General features: G+C 36.7%; 1 protein-coding gene across 2 annotated transcripts in view; it reads left to right on the top strand.

Annotated features, from left to right (window-relative positions):
• MFSD8 (major facilitator superfamily domain containing 8) overlaps positions 1 to 12,639 on the top strand; it is a 33,411-nt gene extending 20,772 nt beyond the window's left edge. For both annotated transcript variants that reach the window (XM_080797770.1, XM_080797769.1), the window contains 5 exons: positions 2,250 to 2,358; positions 4,962 to 5,096; positions 8,717 to 8,820; positions 8,909 to 9,156; positions 11,416 to 12,639. In XM_080797770.1, the coding sequence (XP_080653896.1) occupies positions 2,250 to 2,358; positions 4,962 to 5,096; positions 8,717 to 8,820; positions 8,909 to 9,156; positions 11,416 to 11,622 (803 nt within the window). In that variant the 3' untranslated portion in view covers positions 11,623 to 12,639. The remainder of the gene's footprint in view (positions 1 to 2,249; positions 2,359 to 4,961; positions 5,097 to 8,716; positions 8,821 to 8,908; positions 9,157 to 11,415) is intronic.
• Positions 12,640 to 24,272: the final 11,633 nt, after the last annotated feature.

Below are 24,272 nucleotides of genomic sequence, written 5' to 3'. Positions count from 1 at the left end.
TTTCAGTAAGTATTTAAATCTGCCCGCTTTTTTGCTATTATTAAAAATATTATCATTGGATAGATTATAATTTCTAATTATATAGTATTTGAATCAATATGTGAATCTATTGTTTTCTTAAAAATTCTTATAATTTGGGGAGCCTGGGTGGCTCATTCACTAAGCGTTTGCTTTCAGCTCAGGTCATGATCCCAGGATGCTGGGATCAAGCCCCTCATGGGGCTACCTGCTCAGCGGGAAGCCTGTTTCTCCTTCTCTCTCTCCTGCTCCTTGTGCTCCTTCTCTTCCTGTGTCTTTCTCTCTCTGTCAAAGAAAACAAAAACAAAACAAAACAAAGCTAAAACTAAAAAAAGCTCATAATTGGATACCCAGTCAGTCCTCATAATCTAGAATGCAATGTTTCAGAGCTTTCCCCATTGAAGCCAGTAGTGGGTAGAGGCTGCGGGAAACTAAGCACATATGAAGCAAACTCCAGTCTTACTTGGGGCAGGGTTGCCTTTTGATTCAAAGGAGCAAAGACTGGCTCCTAACTTTTTTATGATGAGAAAAACTGTCTGAGGGAAGTAACCCCTTGCCCCCTGCTGCTGCTACACATATGCTTAAAGATAGCATAAAATAAAGATGTTCTTGAATTACCAACTTGGTTTACTGTGAATAAGTGGATAATTTATAAAATAGCGTGACAGATGTATTTAAGTAGATATATATGGCTTCACACTTCTCGGTTACATCAGAAATAGTCCTATTCACAGTCAATAGTGTGCAGCTTAACTACATAGTTCAAGATAAATAAGTACACTCACTTTGCCCTCCTAATTTATTATTATTTTTTAAAGATTTTATTTATCTGACTGAGAGAGAGTATACACAAGACACAAGCAGGGGAGCGGGAGAGGGAGATGCAGGCTCTCCTCTGAGCGGAAAGCCTGATGTTGGGCTCGATCCCAGGATCCTGGGATCATGACCTGAGCCAAAGGCAGACACTTAACGACTAGGCCACCCAGGCGCCCCTGCCCTCCTAATTTATAAAACCACCATCAAATCTTGGTGGTTATTTGTAATATATATTTCTTTTTTTCCTTTTTTTTTTTTTTAAAGATTTTACTTATTTATTTGACAGAGAGAGACAGAGAGAGAGAAGGAGCACAAGGAGGGGGAGTGGGAGAGGAAGAAGTAGGCTTCCTGATGATCAGGGAGACAAATGTGGGACTTGATCTTGGGACCCGGGGTCATGACCTGAGCTGGAGGCAGATGCATAAAGACTGAGCCACCCAAGTGCCCTGTAAAATGTATTCTTTGATAAAAATATAAATAATAACATAAGGACTTCGAAAAATTGTGGTAACAACATGAAGATATTTACTAATTCTAATTTCACATAGCATTGAAATTAAAAATATATATCCATTGAAGTGAATCACAGAACTAACTGATTTAATAAACTATTATGAGGTCTTCATTGAAATCCTCATAAGTTTAAAATTTAAGTGAAATAGGAAAAAACCTTGCAATGGAAATTTACTTTTTTAAAAGATTTTATTTATTGAGGGCGAGAAAGAGAGAGTACATGAGCAGGGAGAGAGCAGAGGAAGAGGGAGAGTGAATCTACAGCAGACTCCCCACTAAAATGCAGAGCCTGACGCCGGGCTCAATCTCCTGACCCTGAGATCATGACTTGAGCTGAAACCATGAGTTGGCCGCTTAACCAACTAGCCACCCAGGTGCCTACAATAGAAATATTTTTAGTATGAGATCATTTTATATAATTTTATAATATTCCTGTTTTGGATTGAGAGAAAGCTCGTAGAAAATACGACTATTTCCTATAGATAACAGAAAGTATAGCTCCTGGGAAGAAAATTCACTTTATTTTCAAATGCCATTATAAAAATTATTTCTGTTGGGGTACCTGGGTGGCTCAGTTGGTTAAGCATCTTCCTTTGGCTCATGTTGTGATCTGAGGAGCCTGGTATTGAGCCTCGCGTTGGGCTCTCTGCTCTGAGAGGAGTCTGCTTCTCCCTCTCCCTCTGCAGCTCCCCCTGCTTGTGCTCTCACTGTCTCAAATAAGTAAAATCTTTAAAAAATAAAAATTATTTCTGTCTTAAACTGTTACTTTTAAACTGCTTTGAGCCTAAAGTGATTTTAAATGTTCAGTCATAGAATTTGCTACATATAAATTTGACATTATTTTAGTGTCATAAGAAAAATTAGATGTTTAAGTAATAAAATTTTTCTCCTGTTTATTATAGCAAGTACAGATGAAGTTCAGGTTCCCCAAGGAAATATTGATCAAGTTGCGGTTGTGGCCACCAATGTTCTGTTTTTCGTGGTTCTATTTATCTTTGCCCTTTTTGAAACGTAAGTTTTATTTTGTCTTCATCAAATCACATTACATAAATAATGCAACTTATAATAATGAATAATAATGAATATGAATAATAATGAATATGAATTATTACGAGTAATAATGAATAATGCAATTCTTAATGCAACGTTAATCAGGTATATCGATGTTCTCAAAAACTTTATGTAAGGCATATTTTTTGTCATGATGAAAAAAGTACATATAAATTTTATGCTTTTAACCTGAATACAGTTTACTACTTATCTGTAATCTTACTACTTTATCTCACTTCCTTATAAAGGAATCTGTTCACTAGTCTTTCTTTTCTTTTTCTGAGTTTTATATATATAATTAATATAGTTCTAAAACTTCAGTGCCATGATTTAATTAACTTTAGGCTATATAACTATATTTGTATTTACATGTATTGGGTTCAGTCTGGCAATGTTAATTTTATTCAAGCTCTGATCCTGAAAAAAAAAGTAGTATATTACAAAATCCTTGCCTTGTGTAGGTTTTGTTGACTGTTAGCTATCATATGGCTTTTTATTTTTAAAATGCCTTTCCATTTTATTGTAAAAATAGTACATTCTTGGTATAAATATTCTAAACTCTATAACCATATGTCCACATCCACTTCTTTCCCTGGAAGTAACCACTGCTAATATTTCAGTATTAATTTTTCAAAATTTTTTTCTATACAACTATAAGTAGTGGGGTGTGTGTGTGTATATTAAATCAACATAGAATATGGACATCGCTTGAAAATTTGGTTTATTCCTTTCTAATAATTGTAACATTTTTATGCCAGTACATGTAGATTTGCTTGATTTTTTATTTTTAAAATTATTGAAGTATGTGAAAGTTTCAGTTCATCTGATTTGGGGGACATTTTTAAAAATTGTGGTAAAATATACATAACATAAAGTGTCCCATTTTAACTATTTTTAATTGTACAATTTAGTGGCATTAAGTCCATTCACAAATGTTGTGCAACCATAACCCCTATCCATTTCCAGAATCTTTTCATCATTCTAAATAGAAGTTTTACACTCATTAAACAGTAAGTCCCCAATGCCCCTCACCCAGCCCCTGGTAGCCTTTATTCTACTTTCTCTGTGGGTTTGCCCAATCTAGATACCTCAAATAAATGGAATCATACAACACATTTCCTTTTGTCCTTTTGTGTCTTGCTTATTTCACTTAGCAAGATATTTTTAAGGTTCATCCATATTATAGTATGTATTTTAATTTCATACCTTTTATGGCTTAATAATATTCCATTGTGTGTATATACCCGTTTCACTTATCCATTCATCTATCAGTGGATTTTTGGGTTATTTCCACCTTTCGGCACTTGTGAATAATGCTATGATGCTGTGATGAACACTGGTATACAGGTATATGTTTGAGTCCCTGCTTTCAGTTCTTTTGGTTGTATACCCAGAGGTGGATTTGCTGAATGATATGGTAATTCTATGTTTAACTTACTGAGAAACTACCAAACCATTTTCCACATCAGCTCTTCTGATAGTCAAATTAAAAATGGTGATGTTCTTTTTTTTTTTTTTTAAGAATGAGTATCTTAAATATATTTCTTTTTTTTTTTTTTTGAAGATTTTATTTATTTATTTGACAGAGAGAGAGAGATCACAAGCAGGCAGAGAGGCAGGCAGGCAAAGGGGAAGCAGGCTCCCTGCTTAGCAGAGAGCCCGATGTGGAGCTCGATCCAAGGACCCTGAGACCATGATCTGAGCTGAAGGCAGAAGCTTAACCCACTGAGCCACCCAGGTGCCCCAATATATTTCAATTCCATTTTGTAGCCAGTTAATAGAGGAGATAGAGAGTAGGAAAAGAAGCTTGGCAAGGAAGGAGACAGTCATATAGAAGAAGAACAACATTCAGAAGTAGGGAAAGAAGGGTACCTGGGTGGCACAGTCAGTTAAGCATCTGCCTTCAGCTGAGATCATGATCCTGGAGTCCAGGGATCGAGCCCCCTGTTGGGCTCCCTGCTCAGAGAGGAGTCTGCTTTTTCCTCTCCCTCTGTCCCTCCCTCTGCTCCTTCTCCCTCTCTGTCTCTCTCTCACTCACTCACTCTCTCAAATAAATTAATTAAATCTTCCAAAAAAAAACAAGAAGTAGGGAAAGAAATACATTCAGAAATAGGGATGAAAGAGACTGAGGAAGAAAAATCCAGCAAGTTTGTAATAACTTAATTATAGTAACATTGTTACTATTATGTTATTACTTATTTCAATGAAATTAAAAAGAAACCAATTTAAACCGATTTAACCATGACTAGTTAGTTAGAATGGTAAGAATTACAGTTTATTTCTTTTCCTGTCCTTCAGAATTTTTGCAATGTGGATATATTACTTATATAATTAGAATAAATATTAGTAAATAAAAAATATAAACAGCCTAACTTAGTAGCTTGTGCACGTAGCAACAAAATGTGCTTAAAATGTGTTAATATTTTTTTTAATGTAGAGCTGGTGTCATTTCTAAAAGGGATGCAAATTCTTGAATAGATCAGTATTGTTATTAAAGCTTCTATTTCATTTTTATAATGCTTATGATTTAAATTTAAAAAAATTTTTTTGTTTGTTTTTCTTAGAATCGTTACTCCATTAACAATGGATATGTATGCCTGGACTAGAGAACAAGCTGTATTATATGATGGAGTAATACTTGCTGCTCTTGGAGTTGAGGCGGTTATTATTTTCATGGGGATTAAATTACTTGCCAAGAAGTAAGTTATGTGTCTTTGATTTTGTTTCAGTGAATTTTAAAATAGACTTTTAAAAAGTCTTTTTTTAAAAAAGTGAAACATGAAACAGAGCTAATAATGTAAACAACTGTGTTTGTAAAATACCTTAAAGTTTGTCTCTCATTGTGTATTACTTTTAGTCCTTGAATGATTGCAAACAGATTTAAAGTTTATTAAGGGAGCATATTTCTATACCATATGGCATATTCTTTGGTAAAGCAAGATATTTTACAAAGTGAATTAATTTCTTCTTACATATCTTTTGTATATTATGTTTTATTTAAAGTATTTCTTAAAGTGTATTTTATAAAATTCTATTCAGCTGTATAGGTTGTACAACAGAAAAGATTCAATGGTTAAGTCTGGAAAAGTCTGGTTAAAATTACCAAACTTCTTTTACTCTAAAATTTCCAAATCTTCAGTGCATATGTATAATATCACCATAATGACAAAGACATTATGTAGCATTTCTCAGAGTTACTTGTAACTTTGACCACAGAACATTCCTTTTCTAAAATTTTTAAAAAGATTTTATTTATTTATTTGAGAGAGAGAGAGCAGGAACATGAGCAGAGGGGGAGGGAGAAGCAGACCCTCTGCTCAGTAGGGAGCCGGCTGGGCTGCAGGGCTCAATTCCAGAATCCCAGGATCTCAACCTGAACCCAAGGCAGACACTTAACAGACTGAGCCACCCAGGCACCCCAAGAACATTGTTTTAAAGAAGCATTTTGTAAAACTACAACTGCAGTAACACGCTTTGGGGAAAGTGCTTGTATAAAATTAAGTTCATTCATATAGTCTAAGATGGCACATTAGTTGATGAATTTAGACAATTTTAAGAATTTAATTATTCCTAAAATGCTTTAATAATACTTTAGAACTTTAGGGGCACCTGGGTGGCTCAGTCGGTTAAGCATCTGCCTTCTGCTCAGGTCATGATCCCAGCGTCTTGGGATCGAGACTGCTTCTCCTTCTCCTGCCCCATGCTCATGCTCTCTCTCTCTCACTCTCTCTCTCAAATAAATAAATTTTTAAAATCTTTTAAAAAAATACTTTAGAACTTTATAAAGTTCTAAAATCAATGAACAAATCTTGAGTCAGTGTGTACGGTTAAGTGCAATGGGAGATACTATGAAGATTCCTATGTTTATAGACCCAAATAGAGGAGCCAAAATACAGATACAAACATAGACATAGATTTATATTCAAAATAAATAATAGTAAATGCATTACAGAGTAGAGCAGTCCTGCTGATAGGCATTCTTACAGATTGTCCAATTCATACCTTCAAAGAGCTTGTATTCTATTGGGTGGGAAAACCAATAAATAAAAATGTGAACTCAGGTAGTGATAAGTACTATGAAGAAGAATGGAGAGGGGAAGAAAATAAAGAGTAGCAAGGGCAGGGTTGGGAGAGAGCAGCAGTGTTAGAAAGAAGCAGGAAAACAAATTTGGCCAGGGTAGAATGAAAGAAATGGCAAATGGGAGAACATCAGGTTAGAAAGATGTGAAACCTTGTAGGTATTCTGAGGGTGATGTGAAGTGTTTGGGTTTGTATACATTGTTTTAAGAAGTCTTTTTTTTTAAAGATTTTATTTATTTATTTGCGAGAGAGAGTGAGCAAGAGAGAGAGAACATGAGCAGGGTGGCAGGGGGAGAGAGAGAACCAGACTCCCCGCTGAGCAGGGAGCCTGATGCAGGACTCGATCCTAGGACCCTGAGATCATGACATGAACCAAAGGTAGACGCTTAACCAACTGAGCCCCCTAGGTGCCCTGTTTTAGGAAATCTTTGGTCTTGTTTGTCTATTTCACTTTTATTATAGAAAATTTCTAACATATACAAGGGAATAGAGAACATCATGTACTGAATTTCTAATATCCATTACCCAACTTCAACAATTATCAATCCTTGGTAAGTGTGATTCATCTGCCTACTCCACACTCCCTTTATCTCCTATACCTAGATTATTTTGAGGCCAATCCCAGATATCATTTCATGTCTTCCATAAATACTTCAGTGTGTATCTCTAAAAGTTAACCTTCTCACATCTAAAAAAATTAACTGTGGGGGCGCCTGGGTGGCTTGGTCATTTAAGCAACCAACTCTTGATTTTGGCTCAGGTCATGATCTCAGGGTTGTGAAATAGAGCCCTGCCTGAGCTGCAGGATCAGCAGGGAGGCTGCTTGAGTTTCTCTTCGTCTGCCCCTCCCCCCAGCGCATGCACATATGCGCTCTATTTCTCTCTCTCTCTCTCTCTAAAATAAATAAATCTTAAATAAATAAATAACAAAAACAAATTTTAAAATTAAGTGATTTCTGAATATCCAAGCAGTATTCAGATGTTCTCTATGGTTGCAATAGTTTTTGAATTTTGTTTTATTTCATACTGTCTTATTTTGTTTCACAACTTACTTAACTCAGGCTCTTAAGTTTCTTAAGCCTTTTAATCTCTACATTTAACATTTTTCTCTCTTTTTTTCCCTTCCAAATTGAAGAAACCAGGATGTATGTTTTATAGTTTCTCACATTTTGGATCTCGCTGATTGAATGAATCCCTGTGGTGTTTTTGTTTTTGTTTTTTTACATTTTCCTGTGTTTACTATATTTCTCAAAAATTGGTCCTTAGATCTAGAAGCTTGATGAAATTTAAGTTCAATTTTTTGGCAAGAATATACTTTATAGGTGGTATTATATGCTTACATCATGAGAAATGTTACATTTTGTTTATCTCTTTTTATACTGTTAGTGACTGTCAAGCATTCCTAGATTCATTAATTTATTAATAGATCATTATACAATGCTGGTTTTTAATTCTATCATGTCTTTATTTAATTTTTTGGAATATTTTCTTTAAAGAGAACCTTCTTATCACCAATTATTTGGTTATCTTGAGGTACAGTTTGTATAGGAAAGACAAGATGACTACTTCGTTTTATTAAATGATTTTTTTAAATAATGATTCACCTTCCTAATATCCTTTAAAAGTAAACAAGAGTATTTTATTTTAATATAATATGAATTCATAGATTATAACATTTTTATGTGTTTTAATTGATTGTCATTACTATTATTTTTGGTGTTCACACCGTTATGTTTTTGGCCAGCATCTTCAAATTGGCTCAGAGTACCTTTATCTAGGTACTAGGAGGACCTAGTAGTCACCTCTAGCATCTAATACTTCTGGTATGAAAAAATATCCAGACTCACCTTTTTCTTTTTTTTAAAGTTTATTTATTTATTTACTTATTAGAGAGAGAGCAGGAACAGATAAGGAGCAGAGGGAGAAGAAGACTCCCTGAAGAGCTGGGAGCTCATCTTGGGGCTTGATTCTAGGACCCTAAGATCTTGGACCTGATCCGAAGGCAGACACATAACTGACTGAGCCACCTAGGCACCCCTCCAGGCTCATCTTATATGCTTTCTGTTCTAGATCTGAAATCAGTTGGTTCTTTTTAGTGGAAAATTATATTTAACATTTATATTATTTGGTATATGACTAAAAGGATCAAGATATTATATCACAGTTTTAAAATATGAAAGTAATGGAACTATGTAATACTGTTTTGTTTTTAAATTACAAAGTTTCTGTTCTTTAACAGGATTGGTGAACGTGCTATTCTACTGGGAGGACTCTTCGTTGTATGGGTTGGCTTCTTTATCTTGTTACCCTGGGGAAATCAGTTTCCCAAAATACAGTGGGAAGGTATAACCATACACAATTCTATAATGTTTGCCCCTGTTATTCATCTAAAATTAGCAAGTAATGCACTGTGCTAATTTTCTTTTAACAGATTTACATAATAATTCAATTCCTAATACCACATTTGGGGAAATTATTATTACTCTTTGGAAATCTCCAAGAGAAGATCACAATGAAGGACCAACTGGTTGCCCAATTGAACAAGCCTGGTGCTTCTACACCCCCATGATCCATCTGGCCCAGTTCCTCACATCAGCTGTGCTAATTGGAATAGGCTACCCATCCTGTAATGTTATGTCCTATACATTATATTCAAAAATTCTGGGACCAAAACCTCAGGTGAGTCATTTACCCTGATACTCCTATTGCAATTATATGAAATATAGTTGTAAGCACTCACATATTTTGCTACCATTCTCTATTTTCACACAAGCTGAATTGGTGGATTTTTATCGTATTCAGCCCTTTTTAAAATGATTTTATTTTTTTTTTTTATTTTAGAGAGAGACAGAGAGAGAGAGAGCGAGCGCACCAGAGTAAGGGGAGGGGTAGAGGAAAAGGGAGAGAATCTCAAGCTCACTCCGTGCTGAGTGCGGAGCCTGGTGTTGGGCTCTATCTCACAACCCTGAGATGATGGTCTGAGCCAAAACCAAGAATTGGACACTTAACCAACTGAGCCACCCGGGCGCCCCCCAAGTTTTATTTCTGACTCATCTTTTTAGTAGAAGTTGTTTAAGTGGTCACAGAGTAAAAATATGAAGGGGCGCCCAGGTGGCTCAGTGGGTTAAAGCCTCTGCCTTCGGCTCAGGTCATGATCCCAGGGTCCTGGGATCAAGCCCCGCATCAGGCTCTCTGCTCAGTGGGGAGCCTGCTCCCCCCACCTTCTCTGTCTGCCTCTCTGCCTACTTATGATCTCTGTCAAATAACTAAAATCTTTAAAAAAAAAAAAAAAGTGAAAATATGAATTTCTTCTTCTTCTTTTTTTTAAGATTTTATTTATTTATTTATTTGACAGAGAGAGAGATCACAACTAGGCAGAGGGGCAGGCAGAGAGAGATGGAGAAGCAGGCTCCCCGTGAAGCAGAGAGCCCGATGCGGGGCTCGATCCCAGGACCCTGAGATGATGACCTGAGCCGAAGGCAGAGGCTTAACCCACTGAGCCACCCAGGTGCCCCGAAAATATGAATTTCTTCCTTAAAAATTGCACTGATAGGGACGCCTGGGTGGCTCAGTGGGTTGAGCCGCTGCCTTCGGCTCGGGTCATGATCCCAGAGTCCTGGGATCGAGTCCCGCATCGGGCTCCTTGCTCAGCAGGGAGCCTGCTTCTCTCGCTGCCTCTGCCTGCCTCTCTGCCTGCTTGTGTGTACTCTCTCTCTGACAAATAAATAAATGAAAAAAAACAAAGAAAAGAAAAAATTTGCACTGATAGTTTTACATTGTGAGGACAGAAATTAGTGTTTCTATTGATACAAGACAAAGAGAGAAGAAAATTTTTAATACTGTGTTTTTAAGCTATAATAGCAGGTAAAACATTTCTGAGGTTTTTAAAATATAAAATTGTACTTTCGAATTTTCAAAATCAAGAATAAAAGCAAATTACAAAAACAATGTATGATAGTTGTAACAAAAGCCAAATAGTTTGAAGTGTGTATGGCAGAAAATGAAGGCTCCCCTTATCCTCAATACACTAAAGATGACCCCTGTTCACTTCATTTGCATTTTTCAATACCTATTCAAGCATATGTGCACTCTTGACTTTTTAGAAAAAGATAACACAGAATATATCACATATACATAAATTTTTTTCCATCTTGAATTTTTTTACAGTAGCCATAGCATTCTTTCCATGTTAGTGCTTATAGATGTTCTCATTATAAGATCTTGATATAAGACCTTATTCTTTTAAACTGATTAGCATTCCATTCATTAAATATACCACAATTTATTTACTTAATCCATCATTGATGGACAGTTAGGTGGTTTTCAATTTGAGGATATTAAAAGAATTGCTGCACTGTACATTTTTAGGTAGATTGTTTGGGGTACAGTAGTTGGAAGAGTGACATTTTGGTATAGTGGAAAGTGGTATAGTGGAGTCAGCCAACTGTGCCTTCAAATATTTTGGACAAGTTGCTTGAATTTTCTGGGCTTCACCTTCCATGTTTGTTAAATGGGGATAATACCAATTGTAGATATTTGTGAATGTTGGAAACAATACATGTAAAACACCTAGCACAGTGTTCGGAAGATAGGAAGTATAAAATAAATGTTGGCTGTAAAGGATAATAAATTATATTGTTTCCAGGACTTCAGCAGACACTGTTTGTCCCTTTATACTACTATATTTTTCTTTAACTGACTAATCAAGTAAGTTTACTGTTCATTATTTGCTGTATTTATACAGAGGCATTTTATATGTTTAATTCAAAAATCAAAGATGGAGAAAGTGAGTCTTGTGAGTTTATTATACTTTGGTAATAGTAGTATCATCCTTATTATTAGTAGTAGTAGTACTAATAGTAGTAGTAGTATCATCCTATTTTTAAAATAGCTAAACCTGAATATCAATCGGCTTCTCCTTCCCTCTCCCTGCCACAGGGTGTGTACATGGGCTGGTTAACAGCTTCTGGAAGTGCGGCACGGATTCTTGGACCCGTGTTCATCAGCCAGGTGTACACTTCCTGGGGCCCACGATGGGCATTCAGCCTTGTGTGTGGAATAGTGGTACTTACCATCCTGCTCCTGGTTGCAGTATACAAAAGACTTGTTGCTTTTTCTGTAAGACATGGAAGGATTCAAGAGTAACGTAACTAACTCTGCGATGGAAAGTACTTTGTATGGGACTTCCTCTTCCAAGGCTCTGCTAGATCATTGCTATGAGTCAGGTTCCAAAAGTCAGGCTGCAAATATTGTATATTTTGAATAACAAGAACATACATTGAATAATTCAGGGAATTCAGTGTGTAATTGGGAATAGTAAGATAATATTAAAACACTCTGGTTCATAATTTCCTTCTTACAAAAAATATTCTATAACATCTTTTTTGGGGTGCATGAACTCATGAGTGAATGGACAATGGTTTATAAATGGGAAGTTGTACTTTTAGCTTAGACTGCAGAGGTGTCATTAAAATAATGAGAAAATATGCAGTGAAATCATAAGGAGAGTTCTGTATGAATTACCTATAACAAAAAAAAATTAAATTATAGAAATTACCGAAATAGAAGTATCTCTGTTTGAAGATACCTACTTTTTATTTATTTAAAAATGCAATTTCTATTATCAAATTTCCTATGAAATAAAAATAATGACTCTTAAATTTTCTATTTACCATGGCCTGCTGTTCTACCTGATGTTCTATGTCACTATTTTTAATATTATGCCTTTTGTCCTATTTTAGTTCAGGATCTCATTAAGTAACCCCTAAGTTAATAGGTAAGCACAAATAATGCTAATACTTGAGCAATAAAGAGGAGTAAGAGATCAAGATGAATTATACTATCTTCAATAGGACTAATTACAATTTTCTTTCAAGTACTACTAATAATAACTCACTTTAGGAACATGAGCCAAGTGTGTTACAGTATACATTTACTGAACAGCAAACTGTGTATTAAAATTACTGGCATTTTTCAACTCCCTTAAATTCTGGAGAAAAACTATCACTTCAGTTATTTACTTTTCCCATCTCTCTCGGTAGTGACAGGGAAGACACAACAGTTTTCAAACTATGTCTGTGCAGCTATTCAGAACTGCAGAATTTTAAATTGGAATGGGCCATGACAGCCCCAATCTAGCTAGGCTAATAAATATTTGAGGTAAAATTGCTTTACTCTATCAGTTTACTGAGTTTACTTGAAGTTGGCTAAATCACACTCTCTTTGTATACATTTCTACCTCAACATATGTTGAATGCTGATAAGAGGAACTAGTATAGAATTACATATATGGATGATCAATATTACCAAAAAATGCAAAAATATTTCTAAGTATTTTACCAAATGTTTCCTACGCTGTTTTATTTTCAAATCTCAAAGTAATTAAGTAAACACTATAATCTGCACTTTATACTGTTTACTGTACTCTTGTGTTTTTTTCCTTTTTTTTTCTTTCCTTTTTTTTTTTTTTTTTGGCTTGAACAAAGAAATTTATTTCTCACAGTTCTGGAGGCTAGAAGTCTAAGATCAAGGCTGTCAGCAGGGTTGGTTTCTTCTGAGGTCTCTCTCCTTGGCCTGTAGAGATATATCTTCTCCCTCTATCTTTTGTTTGTCTTTCCAGCTTTATTGGGATATAATTTACATATAACATTGTGTAAGTTTAAGGTATACAATGCATTGATTTGATGAATTTATATATAGCAAAATGGTTACCGCCATAGCTTTAGCTAACACTTAGTCCTATCACATAATTATCCTTTCTTTTTTGTGGTGAGAACATTTAAGATCTACTCTCAGCAACTTTTAAGTATAAAATACAGCATTATTAATTGTGATCACCATGCTATAGAGTAAATCCCCAGAACTTATTTATCTTATAATAGGAAGTTCTCTGACCAACATCTCCCCATTTCCTCCACCCACGAGCCCCTGTCAACTATCACCCACTCTCTGCCTCTAATAGCTCAGCTCTTTTAGATTTCACATATAAATCTCTGTCTGACTGATTTCATAATGGCCTCAAGTTCCATCCATGTTGCCACAAATGGAAGGCTCTCCTTTCTCATGGCTTAATAATATTCCACTACATACACACATCTTCCTTATCCCCCATTGATAGACATCTAGGTTGTTTCCCTGTTTTCTCTTTTGTGAATAATGCTGCAGTGAACATGGGAGTGCAGGTACCTCTTTGAAATCCTGCCTTCATCTCCTTTGGATATATACCCATAAGAGGGATTGCCACGCCGTATGGTAGTTCTTTATTTTTTGAGGAACCTCCATTCTGTGTTCCACAGTGGCTGCACCAATTTAAATTTCTACCAACAGTGCACAAGGGTTCCTTTTTCCCCACATCCTCATCTATACTTGTTATTTATTGTATTTTTCATACTAGCCATTGTCACAGGTGCTAGGTGATAACCTCATTATGGTTTTCATTTGCATTTCCTTGAGAATTACTGATGTGGAACATCCTTTCATGTCTCTGCTGGCCATATATATGTCCTTTGGGAAAATGTCTTTTTAGAAACTCTGCCCATTTTTAAAAAATCTTTTCTTTTTTTTTTTAAGCTCTATCCTTAATGTGGGACTTGAACTCCCAACCCTGAGATCAAGAATTGCATGCCATATGAACTAAGCCAGCCAGGCGCCCCTCCTCGGCCCATTTTTAAATCAGACTATTCGGCTTTTTTGCTATTGATATTTGCTGTACTCTTATATTCAACTTCTTTAGCTCTACTAGAAAGCTTAATCTGACAGAAATTATCCTGATTAAATTTTAGAGATTGTTTTGACTCATCTCCACCTCCCTTAGCAAGACCACTTCAGTTAGACTTATCAGAACCATAGTTAGGTGTCTGGCTGTTTGGTAAAGTCCTGGGATCTCTCTTTCCTGATGTTCTGCAGCTCTTTCCTCAGTCTTACATTTTTTGGGTAACTTCTGATCCTAAAGAGTGAACTCCACCCTTGGTTTAGATAGTGTGTGTGATAGAAATAACAATAATGGTGATGATGAAAATGATAGCATACGTTTATAGAATTCTTTCCATATTGCAGGTAATATGTAATATACAGTTTAATTTTCACAGCCATCTTATAAAGCAAAGATACTGTTGTGAGTCCCATTTTACAGATAAAGGAACAGAGGTATAGAGGAGTTAAGAGACTTGTCTAAGTAACAGTTTGTCTTTAGACTCCACACTCTAAACCACTAAATTTGTTATAGTGGGGAAAAGAGCCCAGAAAGTTGCAAGAGCAGTTAATTGTGTATTTTAGCATTAAATTAAGTTAGGTATACCAGTGAATCATATTAGCAGAAATATTTGAAAAATGTCATTTGAACCCGACTAACTGGAGCTATTATCTTAGCAGAGTAGACTGTTTCTCTGCAAGAATATGACATAGAGAATTTTCCCAACTTCCCAAGATTTACAATATTAAATAAAATTCAGATAAACTATAACCTTGCAAAAATGACTAACACCTTTCTTTTTAGTAAGAGTGCTTTCTTTTCTGGGTGATTATACCACCACACATCTTGGCATAGAAGAAGATGAGGAAGTGACATGGGGTTGAGGACAGGGTAGGGAGATAGATTTGAGGAAAAAATCACTAGTTAAGGTCTTGAGTGGTAAAGTGGAGTCTAAGTTGAAAAAGATGACAGGAGACCATAAGATAGGAAAAATTGCTGGAAATAGTTTGTATTTCAGAATGGTAAGTTTTTGAAAACCTAACCTTAAAGGATTTTTATATTTGAAGGGATTTGTAACTTCACAAGGCATCTCCATGTTACCTTGCTAAGCTGGCCTACATTCAAACTCCCCAGTTATCTTGCCTAAACTGAAATAGATCTGTATGTAATTTTTGTTTTGGGGAGTGTAAACTATTTCTCTGCATCTGCTCAAGATTAGATTAACTTGTTGTGAGGGGATATTTTCAGTACCATTTTTGACTACTGCAGATTTATTTGTAAGTTAATGTATTTTACATTGTGAATGTACACTTTCTAATAAAAAATTACTATGTATATGTGTCTTAAGCCTTAAAATTATTTATTCATACTTTCAACACCTATTCAAGGGGTACCTATTATGTACCAATCACCGTGTCATCATTGGGAATAAAGCAGTGAACAAAATACACAGAGCCCCTGCCCTCGTGGGACTTAAATTAATTAGTGAAGTGATTACACAAGTGATTATGCCTGAAGCAAGGGTGATGTGAGAGAATTATAGGGAGCTATGAAGGTGACATGACTCATGGGGGATCTGACCTGAACAGGAAAGTCAGGGACTGTTTTTCTAAAGATATAATAATTAACTAAGGCTTGGTGGAGAGAATAGTTTGGACTGGTGAGGAATGAGACAAGTGCATTTCAGGCCGAAGGCAAGGCAGGTGCAAAAACCCTGGAGGTGGTAAGATATTGGGGCTTTCATGGGACTACAGATAGGTCTGAGTGGCTGAAGTATAGTGACTGAGGGAAAGTTATGTTAGTTGAGGCTACAGAGGGACAATGCAAGGCCTTGTAGACCTCAGGCAGTAGGTCTCCAGTGGTAAGTAAGAGGTATTCTAACTTTAGGCATGGTTAGAGTTAGGAGTCCAAAGAATGTCATCAGGACTCTCTTTTTCTTTTAGTTCTACATGCTTGACTTTATTTTCAGGTACTCTCCATTCTGTGGCAAGATGAGCACGGGCAGCCCTAAGTTTGCAACATCTTTGTAACTCACAATACCAGAGAAAAATGGCTCTGGCAGAAGTATCATAAAAGGCTCAAAGTTGCCAACTTTAACTTGCATACCCATCTGTGAACTGACCAGATGGACAGGGAATGGAATCCTCTACTAACCCAGGCCTGGATCGTTCATCCATTCTGGGAATGCAGTCGTCTATACATTGAAGAGACAGGAGGGGAAGAACTGTCATAGACTAAACAGATTTAAAGCTGAATGGAGAAGAGGAGTTTCCACCAAAGAAAGGTCTGTTGAGCTGACAAATATATATGTTTATCCACTATGCCTACACCTCCCAACTGTTCTCACATCATTGCAATCATAGAAAATATTATATGCGCCATTGTGGAAAGTAGATGAAGTTGCTTGTACTCAGCTTCTTCAGACCTACCAATCAAATCAGTGCTCTAAAGGGAGCCTGCTTCCTCCTCTCTCTCTCTCTCTGCCTGCCTCTCTGCCTACTTGTGATCTCTGTCTGTCAAGTAAATAAATAAAATCTTTAAAAATACATAAAAAAATAAAATCAGAAACCCATTGGTCCCCTTTGTAGGTTGCTAGGGCTTTAGTTCTTAATTCTGAAAACCAGAAAATAAATTCAAGAATCTATTCTGCATTTTGCATATCTAAACTTTAGGGTAATCAAATATTGATGAGGGAAAGTTATTTTCTATAGATGAATCCAAGTTAGGAGTGCCTAGGTGGTTCCGTTGGTTGAGCATCTAACTCTCGATTTTGGCTCAGGTCATGATCTCAGGGTCATGGGATCAAGCCCTGTGACAGGCTTAGTAGGGAGTCTGCTTGAGGATTCTCTCTCCATCTCCTTCTGCCCCTCCCCAACTTGCACACACATGCACACTCATGCAGACACACACACACTCTCTCTCACATGAGATTTCATAAGGAATTAAAAAAAGAGGAAGGGGGCAACATGAGAAAAATTGACTTTGGTGAAAGAACAAGGTCAGTGGTTAAATGTTGGAGGATCACTGGCAGAGCCTCTAGAACCTAGTTCCGTAGCTTCATCAGCATGGCTGTGGGATCTGTGCTGAGCAGGGGTGGCAGTGTCTTTTCTGGGGCATCTCCTGCATTCAGTGATTTAGGCATTGGGCCTAATTGCAAAGCTTGAATCTCTGTCCCTCCTAGACATTCTATGTACCAATACCCTTTAATAAATGTATTCTCTGCTTACCTAACTAGATTAGATTCTAATGTTTGCAACTAAAAACCCTGACTGATACACAGGAGGCAAGAGTAGATGTTTGGAGACAAGCAGTTTACTGCAATAGTTCAGATAGGTAATGCTGGTGACCTGGGACTAGGGAATTGGCAGTGGAACTGGGAGTTGAAAGCACAGCATCAAAATATATTTCAGAAGTAGAGTTTACAGGATTAGTTGATCAGATAAAGTAAAAGAAGGTGTTAAGAATGACTTCCAGGGGTGCCTGGGTGGCTCAGTTGGTTAAGCATCTGCCTTTTGCTGAGGTCACAATCCCAGGGTCCCTGGATCAAGTCCCCATCTGCTCCATCCACTCATTCTTTCAATCTCTCTCAAATAATAAATAAATAAAATCTATCTATTTATTTATTTATTTATTCTTAATTAATTTATTTGACAGACAGAGATCACAAGTAGGCAGAGAGGCAGGCAGAGAGAGAGGAGGAAGCAGGCTCCCCGCTGAGGCTCAATCCCAGGACCTTGGGATCATGATGTGAGCCGAAGGCAGAGGCTTTAACCCACTGAGCCACCCAGGCGCCCCTAAATAAATAAAATCTTAAAAAAAACTAAGAATGACTTCCAGGATTCTGACACGAACAGCTAGATATACAAGTGCCATTTATGGAATAAATACGGAGGAGGAACAAGAAAATAGTACAGTTGAATTAAATGATATTCTTACAGACAACAAAGGCATGCCAGATAGATCGACCCATAAAACACAGAAAAACTAAATATCATAAAATGAGCAGAAAGAAATTATGAGATAATGGAAACTTGAAAAAATGACATAAATCATAATTAGAAATGAGACAATTCCTCAGTGAAATTGAGAAATAAGAGAATATGAAGGTATGAAAGTATTGCTGGCAAAGCTCAGAAAAGAATAAGAAATTTAAAAAATAATCTCAACATAAAGACCAAATTAGAAGGAACATAAGAGTAAATAAGATGCCACAGATAACTTCATAAGGGAAATAAAAGACAAAGGAAAAATTAAAACAACAGAAATAGAGATTAAAATGATTCCGGAGACAGTGATAGATATAAAAACTAAGCACAGATAACTTAACATATATTGTAGAAGTCTTTGAAGATAACCAGAGCAATGAAACAGAATAAATTCTACAGACTATAATACAAGAAAAATTCGCTAAAATAAAACTCAAACATACATATGAAAAGTATCTGTACTTTCAGGTACCAAGTACCCAAAAAACTGACTCGGAAGATATACTATATTCAGAGACTGGAGATGCAATACTATTAGGATATTAATTTATTTCAAATTGATTTATATATTCAATGTTTATCACAATAAAACCCAGTAGGAACTGACAAGATGACTCCTAAATTATGATGGAAATGCAAAGGGCCTAGCACATCAAAATAATCCTGAAGAAAGCTGGAAGACATATACTAATAATACATTTCAAGATTTAATATGAAGACATAGTAACTAGGGCAAAAGTGTTTTCACCATAAAGAGACAAATAATTCAATGAAACAATAAAAAGTCTAAAAAGAGACATATAATGTCACTGATTTTAAGCAAAAGTGTCAAGTAATTTAAATTTTGTTTCTTAGAACCTTAATATTATACATATTTTCCATGCTATTACTAATTATTTGAACATAGTTTTTTTTACATTGGAATAGCCAACAAATCAGTCATATCAATAAATGCAAATAGGTGGGGTGCTTGGGTGGCTCAGTCGGTTAAACGTCTGCCTTTGGCTTAGGTCATGAACCCAGATGCTGGGACTGAGCCCCACATTGGGCTCCCCTCTCTGTAGGGAGCCTGCTTCTCCCTCTCTCCCTGCCTGTTGCTCTCCCTGCTTGTGCTCTCCCTCTCTCTCTGTTAAATGAATGAATGAATAAATAAATAAATAAATGCAAATAGGCAAATCTTTAATGAGGAAAAAAATATTTTCATCTCTTTTGCTAAGAAATTCAACACTAAACTGTGTACGAGAGACATTCCTTAAACAGACACAGAAAGGTTAAAAATAAAATGCTAAGTACGGATGTTCCAGGCCAAGCTAATTCAAAGAAAGCAGGGGTCAACATCTTGATCTCACAAGGCAGAATTCAAGCAAAAAGGAATAAAATGGCACCAAAGGATACTTCATTATGCTCAGTGTTACAATCACAAAGAAAATGTTAATATTTGTGTCATCAATAAGACATCAATAACTTTTATACAGCAAAAACTATAAGAAATGCTGTTGGTTTTTTTTTAAGATTTTTATTTTATTTCTTTGACAGACAGAGATCACAAGTAGGCAGAGAGGCAGGCAGAGAGAGAGAGGAGGAAGCAGGCTCCCTGCCAAGCAGAGAGCCTGATGCGGGGCTTGATCCCAGGACCCTGAGATCATGACCTGAGCTGAAGGCAGAGGCTTTAACCCACTGAGCCACCCAGGCGCCCCAAGAAATGCTGTTTTGTCACAATAAAAATTAATTTTTAAAAAGTCTGAGTTCACAAATATACCAAAAACAAACACCTTACTAAATACCTTTGGTAGTTTCTAGAGCACAAATTCTTTTTATTCTGAGAACTAGTAAATAAAGGAAAAAATGAAGCTTTGTGCCAGCCTTTTCTGTATCTTCTTTATTTCCGGTTAATCAACGACAGAAAATTTAAAAGGAATGACAGAAATGTCACCATCTTGTAATTCCTAATGAAATCATGAATCTAGGTAGCAGTCATCATTGAATGGAAAACTCATCGAGAACTTTATAATGCATACATGACACAGCTTCTGAATCTACTAATCAATCTTAGTATCACAAAAAGAGGCAACAAGTTATCATACGTTCCTAGTAGTAAAAACAGTACCAGCTAAGAACTATTCTTGTCCCTTTCCCTCTCCATCTAACCCCACCCCAATCAAACCTAAGTCTAATCATGCTTCTAGAGCTTTTGGAAAATTCAGAAGATACATCGTAAATGTTACCATTGGGATGCAATCAGTTGATCCTAGAACTTAAGAAATGCTACAGAACATTTCTGTAAAGTTTATCATATGTTTAAACTTTCTAATAAAATGTATTAATAGATAGATAGATATACACACTTTTCAGTCCCATGGCAACAACAGTAAAATCTTATATTAACAAAGTGATGAACAGTCTCTACACAGTCTCTATATAGACTCTCTATATATTAAAGAAACAAATTTCTTTTTTTTTCTTTAACAAATAAATGGCAGAAAACATGGTAGAGGTAGAATAATACTAAAAGATTAATATGCTAAGTGAAGTAAGTCAGAGAAAAGACAAATACTGTATGATCTCATTTATATATGGAATTGAAAAAAACTGAACTCACAGAAACAGAACAGATTGGTGGTTACCAGAGGCAGGGGATGACGGGGGGTGGTGGTGAAGATAGGGAGTATGGGTGGAAGTGGCCAAAGGGTTAAAAACTTCCAGTTATAAGATAAGTCCTGGGGATGTACTGTGGTGCCTTGCTAAGAGAGATCTTAAAAGTTCTCATCACAATTAGCTTCAGTTGTGGTGAGCATAGCAAAATGTGTGAGTAGAATCACTACCATTGTACACCTAAAACAAATGTAACGTGTCAACTATACTAAAAAAAAAATGTTTTTAAATAAATACTCCCACACACACCCTAAATTCTCATCCCAAGAAAACAAAAAATTGTAACTATGTGAGGTGATTACTGTTAACTAAACTTGTGATAATCATTTTTGTGTACAACCTTTACCTACAACCTTTCATGAAGATAAAGAAATACTAGGGGCAGAACTAAGGTGGAGGAGTAGTCAGAGGACCCTGAGTTTGCCTCGTCCTTGGAACACAGCTAGATTAACATCCAACTATTTCAAACAACTAGGAATACAATCTGAGAAAACAATCTGCACAGTTGGAGGGAAAGAACCTGGTGGATGCGAGGTTCAGAGATGTGATTTGCAGGAGAGGAAAGCCCAGCAGCCACAAAGGGAGGGACCCCTTTTCATGGAGCAAAATCAGGGAGAGGGAGAAAAATGGGAGAGTGCACAGTGGGTTGGGATGGGACAATAAGCCATAGTGAGGAGATACTCTGGGTCGCACAAGGAGAGATCACTCCCCTTATGGAGTGCATTTGGAAGAGGGTATGTTGCCTCTCCAAGGACAGGAGGCCAGGCGGGAGCCATTGAGTCAGTAGGGACAGAGGTATGCGCAGAGGTCAGAAAACCCCAACTTTTTACTGTGAGCCACAATAGGCTTCACCTCTGAGTGTGCACAGAATGGCAGCTTTTCTGAGGCAGAACTAAGGAGAAAGCAGACAAGAGCAGATTGCAGAGAACCTGGCTGCCAATTTTTTCACTGTCTGCCACAAGAGATTTAAGCCTCTGTAATGACTTTTCTGGGACAGAAGGGAGTGGGAGACTGAGTTATGTGAAGACGGCTGATAATCTGGTTTCAGCTTTTTGCTAAGTATTACAATAAACTCTAGTCTGTGTGTGAACTGTGCAGCTTTTTGGGGCCAGGATGGTGCTGGGCACGCTCCGAACCTCTCCTCTGGGGGATGGGAGTGGGCCCACATCATACCAGTTTTTTAAACTTGGGATTTTTGAATCCCAGCCACCAACCAAAGATAAAATACAAGAGATCTGTGGCTCTGGGTGTGCCAACGGCCTGGGCACATACAGAATACAGGTTAAGGGCAGGGAAGTGACAAAAGCCTGGGACAGTGGAGACTGTTCACTTTTGTAAGAGGACTTTTTGAACAGCAGTGGCCATGAGTTCCCCTCCCTGGAGACAAGAGTGGGTGGTGATGCCATATTCTTACTCCTCCACCACTCCTCCCTCCCTCAACCCCAGTACTCTCGGACTTCAGGGAGAAACACAGTGCCTCCAGTGGACACTTGAGTCCCCTACACTAAACCCCACCCCCTGCACCTGTCAGAGGCATCTTTACAAAGGCAAGTCAGCTTATAAGCCAGCCCAGCTCCCTCAGGAGACCAACACAGGCCCTGCATCTACCAAGTCTGATTTAAAAATGCTCCAAAACATCAGCTAACAGTGGAAATAGGACCAGCCTTGCTTCATTTTTCTATTTTTCTATTTTTAATTTTTCTACTTCTTATTTTCTATTCTTTATCTTCTATTTTATCTATATATTTTTTCTTTTCTCTTTCTCTTTTTTTTGGTATCAGGTTTATAATTTTTTTTGTTCCTTCTCTTGTTTTTCTTTTGTTCCTTCTCTTGTTTTTCAGATCAGACTTCTTTTTTCCCCCTCTTTTCTTCCTTCCCTTACTCTTTTTCTTTTTCTTTTTTTAAAAGTCAGGTTTATTGTTTCTTATTTGTCTGTTCACATTTTTATTCCTTTTCCTCTTCTCTTGTCTTGAATTAGGTTTTTGTTGTTTCTCTTTTTTCTTCTTCTTTTTTCTCTTACAGGCTTATCTTGACAAATCAAAGCATAACTACTTAAAGGTCCAAACACTCTCCACTACAAGCAAGGAGGAACTCTGTAAAGACCAGTGGGAAAGAGCAGCAAAAACACACAGCAGAGTGTATAGCATATACCAGAAACACTTCCTGAAGTTGTTGTTGTTATTGTTTTGTTGTTGTTTTTCTTTCATCCTTGCTCTTCTGGACAAAATGACAAGACAGAGAAATTCAGCCCAAAAGAAAGGAGACAGTACTCAGTGCCAGGGATTTAATCAATAGATATAAGCAAGATGTCAACTAGAATGTAAAATAATGAATACAAAGATGCTAGCTGGCTTGAAAAAAGCATAGAAGACACTAGAGCATCCTAACTGCAGAGATAAAAGAACTAAAATCTAGTCTAGCTGAAATTAAAAATGGTATTAATGAGATGCAGTCCCAAATGGAGGCTTTAAAAACAAGGATAAGCTAGGCAGAAGAGTGAGGTAGTGATATAGAAGTCAACATGATGGAAAATAAGGAAGCTGAAAAGAGAAAGAAAACTACTAGATCATGAAAGGAGACTTAGGAACCTCAGCAATTCCATAAAATGAAATAATATCAAGATGATAGGGGCCCCAGAAGATGAGAAGTGAGGGAGAGGGGCAGAAGGTTTATTTGAACACAGTATAGCTGAGAACTTCCCTAATCTGGGGAAGGAAACAGAAACTTAAGCCCAGGAGGCACAAAGGACCCCCCTGAAAAATCAATAAAAATAGGCCAACACCTTGACATACAATAATGTAGCTTGCAAATTTCAAAGATAGAGAAAATTCTGAAAGCAGCCCAGGACAAGAGGTCCTTAACCTACAAGGGTAGACACAGACACATAAGGCTGGTAGCAGACCTGTCCACAGAGACCTGGAAGGCCAGAAATGACTGGTATGATATATTCCGCATGCTAAGTGCAGAAAATATGCAGCCAAAAATACTTTATCCAGCAAGATTGTCATTCAGAATAGAAGGAGAGAGAAAAAATTTTCAGGACAAACCAAAATTAAAGGAATTTGTGAATTCTAACCCAGCCCTGCAAGAAATATTAAAGGGGACCCTTTGAGATGGAAATAGAACAAGAATAACAAAGACAATCTACAGGAACAGCAACTTTACAGGTGATACAATGGCACGAATTCATATCTTTCAATTATTATTCTGAATATAAATAGACTAAATGCTCCAATCAAAAAACATAGGGTATCAGAAAATGTGTGTATGTATATATATGTGTATATATATGGAAAGACCCATCTATAGGCTGCCTATTAAGAGATTCACTTTAGATTAAGATATTAAGAGATTAAGAGATTCACTTTAGACACCTCCACATTTAAAGTGAGGGTGTGGAGAACAATTTATCATGCCAATGGACATCAAAAGTAAGCTGAAGTATCCATCCTTATATCAGAAAAATT

Source organism: Martes martes (assembly GCF_963455335.1).
Source record: "Martes martes genome assembly, chromosome: 2".
Taxonomy (NCBI): domain Eukaryota; kingdom Metazoa; phylum Chordata; class Mammalia; order Carnivora; family Mustelidae; genus Martes; species Martes martes.
This window is presented reverse-complemented; position numbering and strand designations above follow the sequence as displayed.